General features: G+C 46.3%; 1 protein-coding gene across 1 annotated transcript in view; it reads left to right on the forward strand.

The window, feature by feature from the left end:
- Positions 1–12,077, forward strand: part of KIAA0586 (KIAA0586 ortholog) — a 102,802-nt gene that overhangs the window by 46,126 nt on the left and 44,599 nt on the right. The window contains exons 20-26 of the mRNA XM_056851178.1: positions 269–459; positions 4,417–4,570; positions 6,617–6,842; positions 7,676–7,920; positions 8,414–8,490; positions 9,768–9,902; positions 11,154–11,279. Coding sequence (XP_056707156.1) covers positions 269–459; positions 4,417–4,570; positions 6,617–6,842; positions 7,676–7,920; positions 8,414–8,490; positions 9,768–9,902; positions 11,154–11,279 — 1,154 coding nt within the window. The remainder of the gene's footprint in view (positions 1–268; positions 460–4,416; positions 4,571–6,616; positions 6,843–7,675; positions 7,921–8,413; positions 8,491–9,767; positions 9,903–11,153; positions 11,280–12,077) is intronic.

The raw sequence follows: 12,077 nt of genomic DNA on the forward strand, positions 1-12,077 counted from the left end.
GCCAGTTTTGGTCCATAAGCCTGGAAATTACCAAGCAGCAGATATGCCTGCCTAGGAAGGAAGAGATGAAAGGAGGAGCTCCTGGCAAAAACTCCAGCATACATTGCTGATCTTTTTTGTTTGTTTGTTTGTTAATTCATAGTTCTTCTGTGCATGACAAACTCGAATGCCTGAGACCTTCTTTTGATTTGCTTTTTTTTTTTTTAAAGGCGCAATAGTTTTTCACAACTTGTCTTCCATCTTTGTATGCATGTTGGTTTATTTTTAGTGGAAGCAGCAGGCCCGGAAGGGTTTCAGCTCTTTGTCAGCGCCGGCGTCCCCGTCAATTCAGATATGATCCGACAGTTCGTGAGCGAAGCTCTCGCCGAGACGGTTGCAGTCATGCTGGGGGACCGCGAAGACCAGAAACCGGCTTCCGCTGCGGGAGCCCCTTTGAATGTGACTCTTCTGCCCGCCAAGGTGACTTGACTTCCTTTTCGATTCAAGTTTTGTGGTGGGGATTGAGAGGGTTCTCTCTCTGCTGCGGCACTATTGTTAAAGAAAAATCTGAAAATGAATTGGACTTCATTGCCTGTAAGTAATTTAGCATGGACAAGTGTTTATAGCTAAAATCAAGAGGCTGCCAGGGTTTTGACCGGTGCACCTCCTGGCTTTGAGTAGCTTATCCTTAAGCTGAGAAGAACAAGGACTAGCTAGTAACTCAGTGAGGAAGGAATGCATTGTGCACATGCCAAGAAGCAGTCAGTTTATTGTTAGTTCCAGGTTTTGGGTCAAAGTCCAGGAAAGAGCCAGAGCAAAGTTAAGTAGACAACATGAAGTTGCCTTATACTGAATTAGACTCTTGCTCCATCAAAATCAGTATTGTCTACTCTGACTGGCAGCTGCTCTCCAGGGTGTCAAGTGGAGACGTCTTTCACGTTACCTCCTACGTGATCCTTTTTTAACAGGAGATGCTGGGGACTGAACCTGGGACCTTCTGTGTTCAAAGCAGATGTTCTGCCACTGAGCCACACACAGTCCCTCTATAATAACTGGGTTTCTAAAAATACAGCAAAGGCTTTGATTCTGCAATCTCCCCACCAAAAATGGTACAGTCTCAGGACAGCTTTCCCAGATGTTTTTCTAACAGAGCGGTTCCTTGGTGGAACAGGCCTCCTCGGGAGGTGGTTAGCTCTCCTTCCCTGGAGGGTTTTAAGCAGAGGCTAGATGGCCATCTGTCAGCAATGATGATTCTATGACCTTGGGCAGTTCATGAGAGGGAGGGCACCTTGGCCATCTTCTGGGCATGGAGTAGGGGTCACTGGGGGTGTGGGGGGGAGATAGTTGTGAATTTTCTGCCTTGTGAAGGGGTTAGACGAGATGACCCTGGTGGTCCCTTCCAACTGTATGATTCTATGTGGCGTTCTGTGGGGGTCTCCAGGCCTCCCATTGGCTCTGCTCTCCTGCAGCCGGGACAGGAAGAGTCCTACACAAGCGTCGTGCCCACAGAAACCCATCTCCCGGCTCTCCCCCTCTTTGAGCACCTCCCTTTGTGAGTCGTGCGCTAGTTAAGACAGTGTCCGGAGCGTTCTCAAAATGAGGCAGCTGTTCGGACATGCCCTTGGTCTTGCTCGTGAGCATCTGCCCAAAGAGGATGCTGGCTTTGCACGCCCACCTTGCTTCCTCTGAGCCTCGACACGTGACGTCCTGCTCCTGGCGAGTCCCGCCCTGTGAGAACTGCAAGCACGTCTTGGGTCACTGAGTATTTTTTAACTTTCTGTTTCTGTTCTGCCTTTCTCACCAATGGGCACCCAAAGCAGCTTACATCATTCTCCGTTTTATCCTCACAACAACCCTGTGAGGCAGGTTAGGCTGAGAGTGTGTGACTGGCCCCAAGGTCACCCAGCTAGCTTCCCTCACACGAGCGGGGATTTGAACCTGGGTAATCCCAGATCCTAGTCTGACTAGGATTAACAGTAGAAAAAAGCAAGAGTCCAGCAGCACCTTGAAGACTAACAAAATTTCTGTTGCTCTTTTCTGCTGCTACAGACAGTCTAACACAGCTGCCCATCGTGATCTGACTCATTAACCACGCTGGTTCTCCTAATAAAAATCAAAGATTGAACAGAAATAGTTAAAAATGGGCGTGGGAACCCTAGTATAGCAGGGTTCATTATTGAATCTAAAATTAGGTATCTAGGAATATGGTTAACCTCAAATAATCTTAATTTATTTCAGAATAATTATGTAAAAATATGGCAACAAATTGTTAAGGATCTTAAGCATTGGGAAAAAATACCGTTGTCATTATGGGGACGGATTTCAGTAATTAAAATGATGGTATTACCAAAGATGCTTTTTTTATTTCAGAATCTGCCGATTATAAAAGGAGTAAAGATTTTTAAAGTTTGGAAGAGGGAAACTGTGAATTTTTTATGGGGTAAAGAGAGACATAGGATAGCTTATCACAATTTAATCGAATTAAAAGAAACTGGAGGCTTGGGTCTTCCAGATTTAAGAATGTATTATGAAGCAGCCTGTTTTGGTTGGTTAAGGAATTGGATATTATTAGAGAATCCCAGATTGCTTGAAATGGAAGGATTTAATATAAGATTTGGCTGGCATGCATATTTATGGTATGATAAAGATAAAGTAAATAGAGATTTTAATGCTCATGTTGTTAGGAATAGTTTATTACAGATTTGGAAAAGGTATAAAAGATGTTGGGAAACCAAAACCCCAGGGTGGATTAACCCTATAGAAGCATTTATGAAAAGGGGAACCCAGCTTAATTTGGATATAGGTAGTTACAGGGATATTATTCAGGATAGTGGTGACACTTGGATTCTTAGAACAAGAGAAGAATTTAAGATTGGAGATTGGTTTATGTATTATAAATTAAAGGACATATTTAACAAAGATAAATTAATAGGGTTTAATAGAAATAAATCTAAATTGGAATTAATATTAAATATGGGAAATAAAGGTCAGATAGCGAGGATATATAAACTCTTAATTGAAACAAATTTAGAGCAAGAAAGGATTAAACCAGTAATGATAAAATGGATGAGAGATTTGGGTTATAATATTAATCTTGAGGTTTGGGAGAAATTATGGAAAACAGAATTTAGATTTACAATTACTAATGAAGTAAGAGAGAATTTATATAAGATGTTTTATAGATGGTATATTACACCAGTGATGGTTAGTAAATTTAAAGCAGGAAATACTGATTAATGCTGGAAATGTGGATTGGAAAAAGGAACTGTTATGCATGCCTGGTGGGTTTGTAAAAAAATTAAAAAGTTTTGGAGAAAGGTAGTAAGGGAGACTCACAATTTGATTAATATTAAAATAAAAATTGATCCAGCCTTTTGTTTATTAGGCATCCCTAAAGATAATATGAATAGAAATAATAGAGTTATATGTCAATATAGTTTTGCAGCAGCAAGGATTATTATTGCAAAATCCTGGAAGCTAGTAAATAGACCTCTAATTAAGGACTGGAGAGAAAAGTTATGGTTATCTATGCGGATGGCTAAAATAACAGATTCCCTTCATAGGAAGGATGTGGAAGAATTTAAAATGATGTGGTCAAAAGCCTTCGCATATTGGGACAAGCTGGCAAAAATGAATTTTACTAATATAGTGAATGAGTTGTAGATTCAATTTATGGTAGTCTTGATTATTGTTAAAATATTGTATTAATAAACTGCTTAGACACTTCTCCGGAAGTGTAACACGGTGGTGGGAAGGATTAAGGGCACATTGGGGGAGGGTGGTGGGAAAGGGTAGAACAAATGTAATAAGACTGTAAAGAATGTATTTTGGTTTTTTTTAATTTTTTACATATATGTCATTCATATTACGTAGCTTTCTAAATTGTTATACTTTTCTTCTTTTTTCTGTTTGTATTTTTTTATGTTGGAAAATATAATACAAATATTTTTTTTTAAAAAATGGGCGTGGGTAGGTGTAACTCTTCTCCTTCTGGGTGACCTTGGGCTAGTCACAGCTCTCTTAGAGCTCTCTCAGCCCCACCTACCTCACAGGGTGTCTGTTGTGGGGAGAGGAAGGTGATTGTAAGCCGGTTTGATTCTCCCTTAAGTAGAGTAGTCTCTTAGTCCAAATGGCAGACGTAACTTGGATGTTATTTATTTTATATTTTTAAGTGACTTAAGACTCGGACTGTAAACCTTTGTCGGTAAGACCATTTCAGTCCATGTATCTTGTTTATCTGGCCAAGGGCCGCAAATAAACTATCTATCTATCTATCGATTCTCCCTTAAGTGGTGGAGAAAGTCGGCATATAAAAACCAACTCTTCTTTTTCTTGCATCAGAGGGGCATCGCAGAGGCAAGACAGGCCTGCGGGACCCAATCCATTTTTTCAGCATTGCGTATTTCAGCGGCTTTACCTGCCCGGTGTTTTTTCCAGGACCTTCTGCTCGCAACCCCACTGGCCACCCCTCAAGCCACCCCGCCTCCATCGTCACCGCCTCTACGAGAACCCTCGCCAGTGAGGACTCCGGAGCCCTCTCCCCCCGCCTCTGAAATTGGGGTCGGTGTACGGCAGCCGATGGCGGCAGCAGGTATCTCTACGAATTCCAAGATCAGAGTGTTTGGGGGCCAGGTCTCGCCTAGGCAGCAGAGCTCATCCTCTGCGTGCAGGCTGGTCCCAGGCTCCATCCCAGACCTCCCTAGATAAAGGCTACACCAACAACAAAGGGGGGGGGAAACGTAACCCTAAACAAACAGACACAAGGTTGACTCAGCCTTCCATCCTTCTGAGGTCGGTAAAATGAGGACCCAGCTTGCTGGGGGTAAAGGGAAGACAACTGGGGAAGGCACTGGCAAACCACCCTGTAAACAAAGTCTGCCTAGGAAACGTCGGGATGTGACGTCACCCCCATGGGTCAGGAATGACCTGGTGCTTGCACAGGGGACCTTTACCTTTTAAACAACAGAATTAAGTACCTAAAAGGTTGAGAGAGAATAATAAATAGCCATCCAAGTCCAAAGTTCATACAGTCTAAAAATTATGTCAGTACAAAATACGTATGCGTTTATTTCAGGATGAAATCTAATACAACATACAACACATATTAGGCCCTGCAAAAAAGGTCGGACCAGAACCAACTGGTTGAAATTAAATCCAAATAATTTCCGTCTAGATGTTAGGAAGAATTTCCTAACAGTTGAGCAGTTCCTCAGTGGAACAAGCTTCCTCAGGAGGTGGTGAGCTCTCCTTCCCTGGAGGTTTTTAAGCAAAGGCTAGGTGGCCATCTGGCAGCAAAGCTGATTCTATGACCTTAGGCAGATGAGATGAGAGGGAGGGCATCTTGGCCATCTTCTGGGCATGGAGTAGGGGTCACTGGGGGTGTGGGGGGGAGGTAATTGTGAATTTCCTGCATTGTGCAGGGTTGGACTAGATGACCCTCGGGTCCCTTCCAACTCTGTGATTCTATGATAAGCTCCCTGGCTGTAAACTTCCCAGATTCATCCAGTGGTACATCGTGCAAATTGTGATATTACATTATTTATGATCAGCCTTTCTCCCCGAGGTGGGTCACACAGTGTAGGTGACATGCAATCAACCGGACGGGCCATCCCATAAGCAGTAGGGTAGCATTTGGGTCGCTGAACTCTGAAAATGAGTGGAAGTCTGAAAACAGAGCTGACCCCAGGGGGTCCGCTTTTCTTTGCTGACTCCATCTTGTGCAGCTCCCTACCTGTGAGAATAGCTCTTGAGAACCCATCTACTTTTAGTGGCACCTCCTTCCACGTTACAGCATGCGTTGCAGTCGTGTGCCTAGAGCAAGGGGGCCTCAACCTTTTTCCGCCTGTGGGCACCTTTGGCATTCTGACACAGCATGGTGGGCACAGCCAAAAAGATGGCTGCTGCAGAAAGCTGCCGCAGGAAGCGAAGACAGCCGCTAAATGGCTGCCGCAGCTTACCTTCAGTCACATTGGCAAAGATCCTTGCGCTATGGTGGCAGCTGCCGCCAGAGTAATGTTTTTAAATAATCTGTACAGCCAGTCAGATCTCCAATGGCTAATCAGAAGCCTTGCTTCTGTCACAGCTCCCTCAGCCTGGCCTACCTCGCAGGGTGTCTGTTGTGGGGAGGGGAAGGGAAGGTGATTGTAAGCCGATTTGATTTTCCCTTAAGTGGTAGAGAAAGTCGGCATATAAAAACCAACTCGTCTTCTTCTTCTTCTTCTTGCTGGGCAAAAGCCCTACCTGACTCTGGCCACTTCTAAGAAGAAGAAGAATTGGTTTTTATGCCCCGCTTTTCTCTACCTTTTAAGGAAGAATCAAGCCGGCTTACAATCGCCTTCCCTTCCCCTTCTCACAACAGACACCCTGTGAGGTAGGTGGGGCTGAGAGAGTGTGACTTGCCTAAGGTCACCCAGTTGACTTCCTCTGTAGGAGTGGGGAAACCAACCCAGTTCACCAGAGTCCGCTGCTCATGTGGAGGAGTGGGGAATCGAACCCGGTTCTCCAGATCAGACTCCACTGCTCCAAACCACCGCTCTTAACCATTACACCATGCTGGCTCCACACTGACTCACACTGAGCCAAGTGAGGGCCTGAAGATGGAATCCCTTTCCTTCTTTCTCTTTTTGAATTCCTGTAGAGCCAGAGGCAGCAGCTGCCAGCCCAGTTCGCACCCCTGCTGCTACCCCGGTGGCGACACCGCCCAGAGTGGCGACGCCAAGCCCTCCCATGTCCGAGCGCATCCCCGACAGAGAACGGACAGAAAGCCGCCTACCTCCGAACGCGTGGGGGGATGCCGAGCTGCCTTTGGAGGAAGAGAAGCCCAGCCCGCCGATCGGAGAAGGGGGCTACCACCCCCGAGCAGTGTGAGTCAACACTGGGTGCAGGGTGTTTTTATGTCGTTATTTTTTGGGGGGAGTCTACTTTTAATTTGGGTAGGGTTGCCAACTCCAGGTTGGGAAATACCTGGAGATTTTGGGAGTAGAGCCTGAGGAGAGTGGGGTTTGGAGAAGGGAAGGGCCCCAGCTCAGTGGTAGAGCATCTGGTTGGCATGCAGAAGGTCCTAGGTTCAATCCCTGGCATCTCCAGTTAAAGGGACTAGGCAAGTAGGTGATGTGAAAGACTTTAGCCTGAGACCCTGGAGAGCTGCTGCCGGTCTGAGTAGACAGTACTGACTTTGATGGACCAAGGGTCTGATTCAGTAGAAGGCAGCTTCATGTGTTCATGTGAGGGACTTCGATGCCATACAGTCCAATTGCCCAAGTGAACGTTTTCTCCGGGCGGGGGGGAGCTGATCTCTGTTGCTTGGAGATCAGTTGTAATAGTGGGAGATCTCCAGCCAACATCTGGAGGTTGGCAACCCTAAACGTGGGGGATCCCAAGTGGCTTACAAAAGGCACGGTTTTAATAAACGGGAAAGCAATACACTGGAATTGGAAAAAAAATGCAATGAAGGTGATGACAGTGAATTCCAAGCAATCATCCTGGGCTTGTACAGAGTGCAAGATGGCCGATCCCTGTCGACCCCTATAGTACATAAGAATACTTCGGTGCCAGCCCAAACAAATGTTCTGACCTCTGTACAAAAAAATAATAATGGGACTTTAGGTTTCATGAGAATAATTTGAGAAAAACGAGCCAGCAAAATACTATTATTTTGAGTCTTTAACAACAAGCTTTATCTTTTTGTAATGCTTAGCATAATGTCCGTGGCCAAAGATGAGGAGCTGGAGAATTTGGTGTCACCACCCCCACCTGAGCCCATTGAGTCTCCTGACCCTCGTCTTCAAGAACCCCCGATTCCGTCTTGTCCGGTACATTCCCTTAGTTCCAGCTTGTCCCCAGAGGAGAGCAGCCTAACCGCCACGGAAACGGAGACCGCGGACAGACCCATCTCAGAAGGAGAAGTTCTCTTCAGTTACGGACAAGTGGTAGCCATGAGAGGTGAGCTGGCTCCCAGGGGTGTGCTGGCCCTGTAATTTCCCAGTGGGCCGCTGTTGTGGAAGAAGAAGAGTTGGTTTTTATACCCTACTTTTCTCTACCTTTAAGGAGTCTCAAAGCAGCTTACAGTCACCTTCCTATTCCCCCCCACAACAGACACCCTGTGAGGTAGGTGGGGCTGAGAGAGTTCAGAGAGAACTGTGACTGGCCCGGGGTCACCCAGCTGGCTTCATGTGGAGGAGCCGGGTCACCAACCCAGTTCTCCAGATTAGAGTCCGCTGGTCAAAATGGTCCATAAGCAGACCAGAAAAAGCACCGGGCATTTCTTCTGCTTGACCTATATTAAGCCAGCGTCCAGATTAGAGCACATTTGTGTTATTTTATCAGCAAAAAGCTTTGCAGAAGGTATCACGGCTAATTGTCTGTTCCTGATACAGTAGAGACTCAGAGTCAGCAGTATATATGAGTAACTGTTTTTTCCCTCTTTCCCCTCCAGTGTTAGCAGAGGAAGGACTCTTTCTCCCAAATCTCAGCGACAGTTTGGCCAGCACTCTTCATGATGCCCATGAAATGGTAGGGGAATCATTGAACTGGTCGACTCAAGGCTGTGGATTGCTACTGGAGATAGCCGTTTCTTTACGTAGCAGAGCAGTTGAATCGAGAGCAATCTCAATATGGTCTAGGAAGCAAAGGATCTTGAGGAAGCCGGCTTTAATCCATTCATTCTGTCTCTACCCTTCCCGGTCATCTGCCCAGGAAGGCTCAGAGGGGCTGTGGCTCAGTGGTAGAGTATCTGCTTGTCTTTTGCAGAAGAAGATGGAGTTGGTTTTTATACCCCGATTTTCTCTACCTTTAAGGAGTCTCAAACCAGCTTACAAACTCCTTCCCTTCCTCTCCCCACAACAGACACCCTGTGAGGTAGGTGAGGCTGAGAGAGTTCAGAGACAACTGTGACTAGCCCAAGGTCACCCAGCAGGCTTCGTGCGGAGGAGTGGGGAATCAAACCTGTTTCTCCAGATTAGAGTCCATCGCTCTTAACCACTGCACCACCCTGGCTCCCAGAAGGTCCCAGGTTCAGTCCCTGGCATCTTCAGTTAAAAAGTGCAGGAAAGGAAGTGAAAGACCTACCTGAGACCCTGAAGAGCCGCTGCCAGTCAGAGTAGACAATACTGAGCTTGATGGACCAACGGTTTGATTCAGTAGAAGGTAGCTTCATGTGTCCATGTAAGGCTCTGATTAATTTGAAATGGAAGTGAGCACCCTATTTCCTTCCATATCTCTTTCCCTTTCTGGCTCATGCTGACTTCTAAAAGAAAAGCAGGGCAGTTGGACCTCTGTGGGTCTCTTGTTTAGAAAACCCCATGAGGGGGTCACCATAAGTTGGTTGCAACTTGGCAGTGCTTTCCACCACCACCTCATTGCCCAAAGGCTCATGCAGTATACAAAGAAGAAGAAGAATTGGGGGGTTTTATGCCGACTTTCTCTACCACTTAAGGGAGAATCAAACCGGCTTACCGTCACCTTCCCTTCCCCTCCCCACAACAGACACCCTGTGAGGTAGGTGGGGCTGACAGTGTGACTAGGCCAAGGTCACCTAGCTGGCTTCACGTGTAGGAGTGGGGAAACAAATCCAGTTCTCCAGATCAGAGTCCACCTCTCCAAACCACTGCTTTTAACCACTAAACAACGCTGTCCCTCTCTCCAAAGATGAGAGTACTTTAGTGCCCCTCACCACGAAGAATTCTGGGTCTTGAATGTGCTCCACTGTTATCTTATTTCAGGAGTCTGGGGCTTAGGATCATTAACCGCAGTAACAAATGGTGCTCCCCCCCCCCCCCGTATCCTTTTAGGATTATGATCCTCCCAGTGAAGGGCAGGTGGTACTCAGACCCCATCGAGGACACCACCGAGACCCAGTCCTGTCTCTCTTCTCGAAACTCCGCCAAGCGCCACTCGCTTCCCAAGAAGATGTCTGTCGTTCCGAGGTATCTTCCTTCATTGTCACGATGGGTAGCCGTGTTTGTCTGTAGCAGTAGAAAAAGAGCAAGAGTCCAGCAGCACCTTAAAGACTTAACAAAATTTCTGGCAGGGTAGGAGCTTTTGGAAGCCACATTTCATTTCTTCAGATAACTTCAGATAAAGGTTCCTGAAGAAGTAAGCTGTGATTCATGAAAGCTCATACCCTGCCAGAAATTTTGTTAATCTTTAAGATGTTACTGGACTCTGGCTCTTTTCTACTGCTTCATTTTCATGTGTAGAAATAAAAAGAGTAATACCGGTAATCCTATTCTTAACTCTGCAGGTGAGTCCAGACTTTTTAAAAAGGGATTTTTTTCAGTGGCTTCTGCTTCCACAGTAAGGCAACATATCCTTTTTTTTTTTTTAAGGAGCCATACAGTGGGGAAGAGCTGCTTTCTCTAATACTTTGCACAATGTTTTCTTCCGCAGCGCCGACGCTGCTGGACATTGGCTGAAATTCTTAACCACAGAATCTAATATGGCAAGAGGCTTAAATGTCCTATGAAAGAATTGAATACTAGGCACAGACTCCTCTGAGATCGAATGACCGATGAAGCCTTCGGATAGAAATGGACTCCTAATTTGTATCCAAAACAACCATCTCCTTCTTTTATCTCTGTTGGACCTTTTTGATCCATTTTAGATCATTGTTCAGCATCCACGCGTACCTGACCACTAGTATTCTTCATGTCTTGTTGGATCTCTCTTGTCTTATTTACCTCCATGTGAGGTTGGACTGTAATGTTGGTCTTCATGTGTGCTTAGACACTATATAGATTGCTATACATTGTAGCATTTCTTGTATGTTTCTTGTCTATTTCATTACATATTGTTCCCTTCTTTAGCCTGGTGGTGTTGTGTTTGTTCATACTTTCTTTTTAAAGGTAATGGTGCCCTGTGCAAGCACCAGGTCATTGCTGACCTATGGGGTGACGTCACATCCCAGCGTTTCCTAGGCAGACTTTGTTTACGGGGGGGTTTGCCAGTGCCTTCCCCAGTCATCTTCCCTTTACCCCCAGCAAGCTGGCTCCTCATTTTACCAACCTCGGAAGGATGGAAGGCTGAGTCAACCTCGAGCCGGCTACCTGAAACCGACTTCCGTCGGGATCGAACTCCGGTCATGAGCAGAGGTTGGACTGCAGCACTGCAGCTTACCACCCTGTGCCACAGGGCTCCTACTTGCTTTTTACAACACTATTTTTCATTTTTCGCTTTAGGACACTGACAACAGTGCCGGGGAACTTAGCGAGGGCCAGAGGCTGAGGCTGACCAGAGCTGCAGAGAGTATCCTCGTGGGACATTCTGTCTACATGGATCGGCCTCCTGAGCAGCGGATTCGGCAGGTGACCTCGCCGGGGCAGTCCAGCAGAGCTGCAGGTTTGAGCTTACAAAAATTCATCCTTGTCTTGCAGTGCTGTGAAGAAGAAGAAGAAGAGTTGGTTTTTATATGCCAACTTTCTCTACCTCTTAAGGAAGACCCAAACCAGCTTACAATCACCTTCCCCCCCAAAAAAACAGGCACTCTGTGAGGTAGGTGAGGCTGAGGAAGCTGTGACTAGCCCAAGGTCACCCAGCTGGCTTTGCATGTAGAAGACCCAAACCAGCTTACAATCACCTTCCCCCCCAAAAAAAAACAGGCACCCTGTGAGGTAGGTGAGGCTGAGGAAGCTGTGACTAGCCCAAGGTCACCCAGCTGGCTTTGCATGTAGAAGTGGGGAAACAAATCCAGTTCACCAGATTAGCCTCCGCTGCTCATGTGGAGGAGTGGGGGATCAAACCCGCTTCTCCAGATCAGAGCCCACCGCTCCAAACCACAGCTCTTAACCACTACACCACACTGGCTTTTTTAGGGATAAAACAGAGATAAAACAGCAGCATAAAAGGTATGACAGATTTTTTAAATAAGTTTCTCACAGTATCAGCCTGAAACAGTTTCAAGGGGGGAGGGGTTTAGAGTCCAGAATAAAGCACAACCTGGGACCTTCTGCATGCCAAGCAGAGGCTCTACCACTGAGCCAAGGCCCCCTGTTGGTGGATCAATAGTCTGACTTCTATAAGAACATAAGAAAAGCCCTGCTGGATCAGACCAAAGCCCATGAAGTCCAGCAGTCTGTTCACACAGCAGCCAACCAGGTGCCTCT

Source organism: Euleptes europaea, chromosome 6 (assembly GCF_029931775.1).
Source record: "Euleptes europaea isolate rEulEur1 chromosome 6, rEulEur1.hap1, whole genome shotgun sequence".
Lineage (NCBI taxonomy): Eukaryota > Metazoa > Chordata > Lepidosauria > Squamata > Sphaerodactylidae > Euleptes > Euleptes europaea.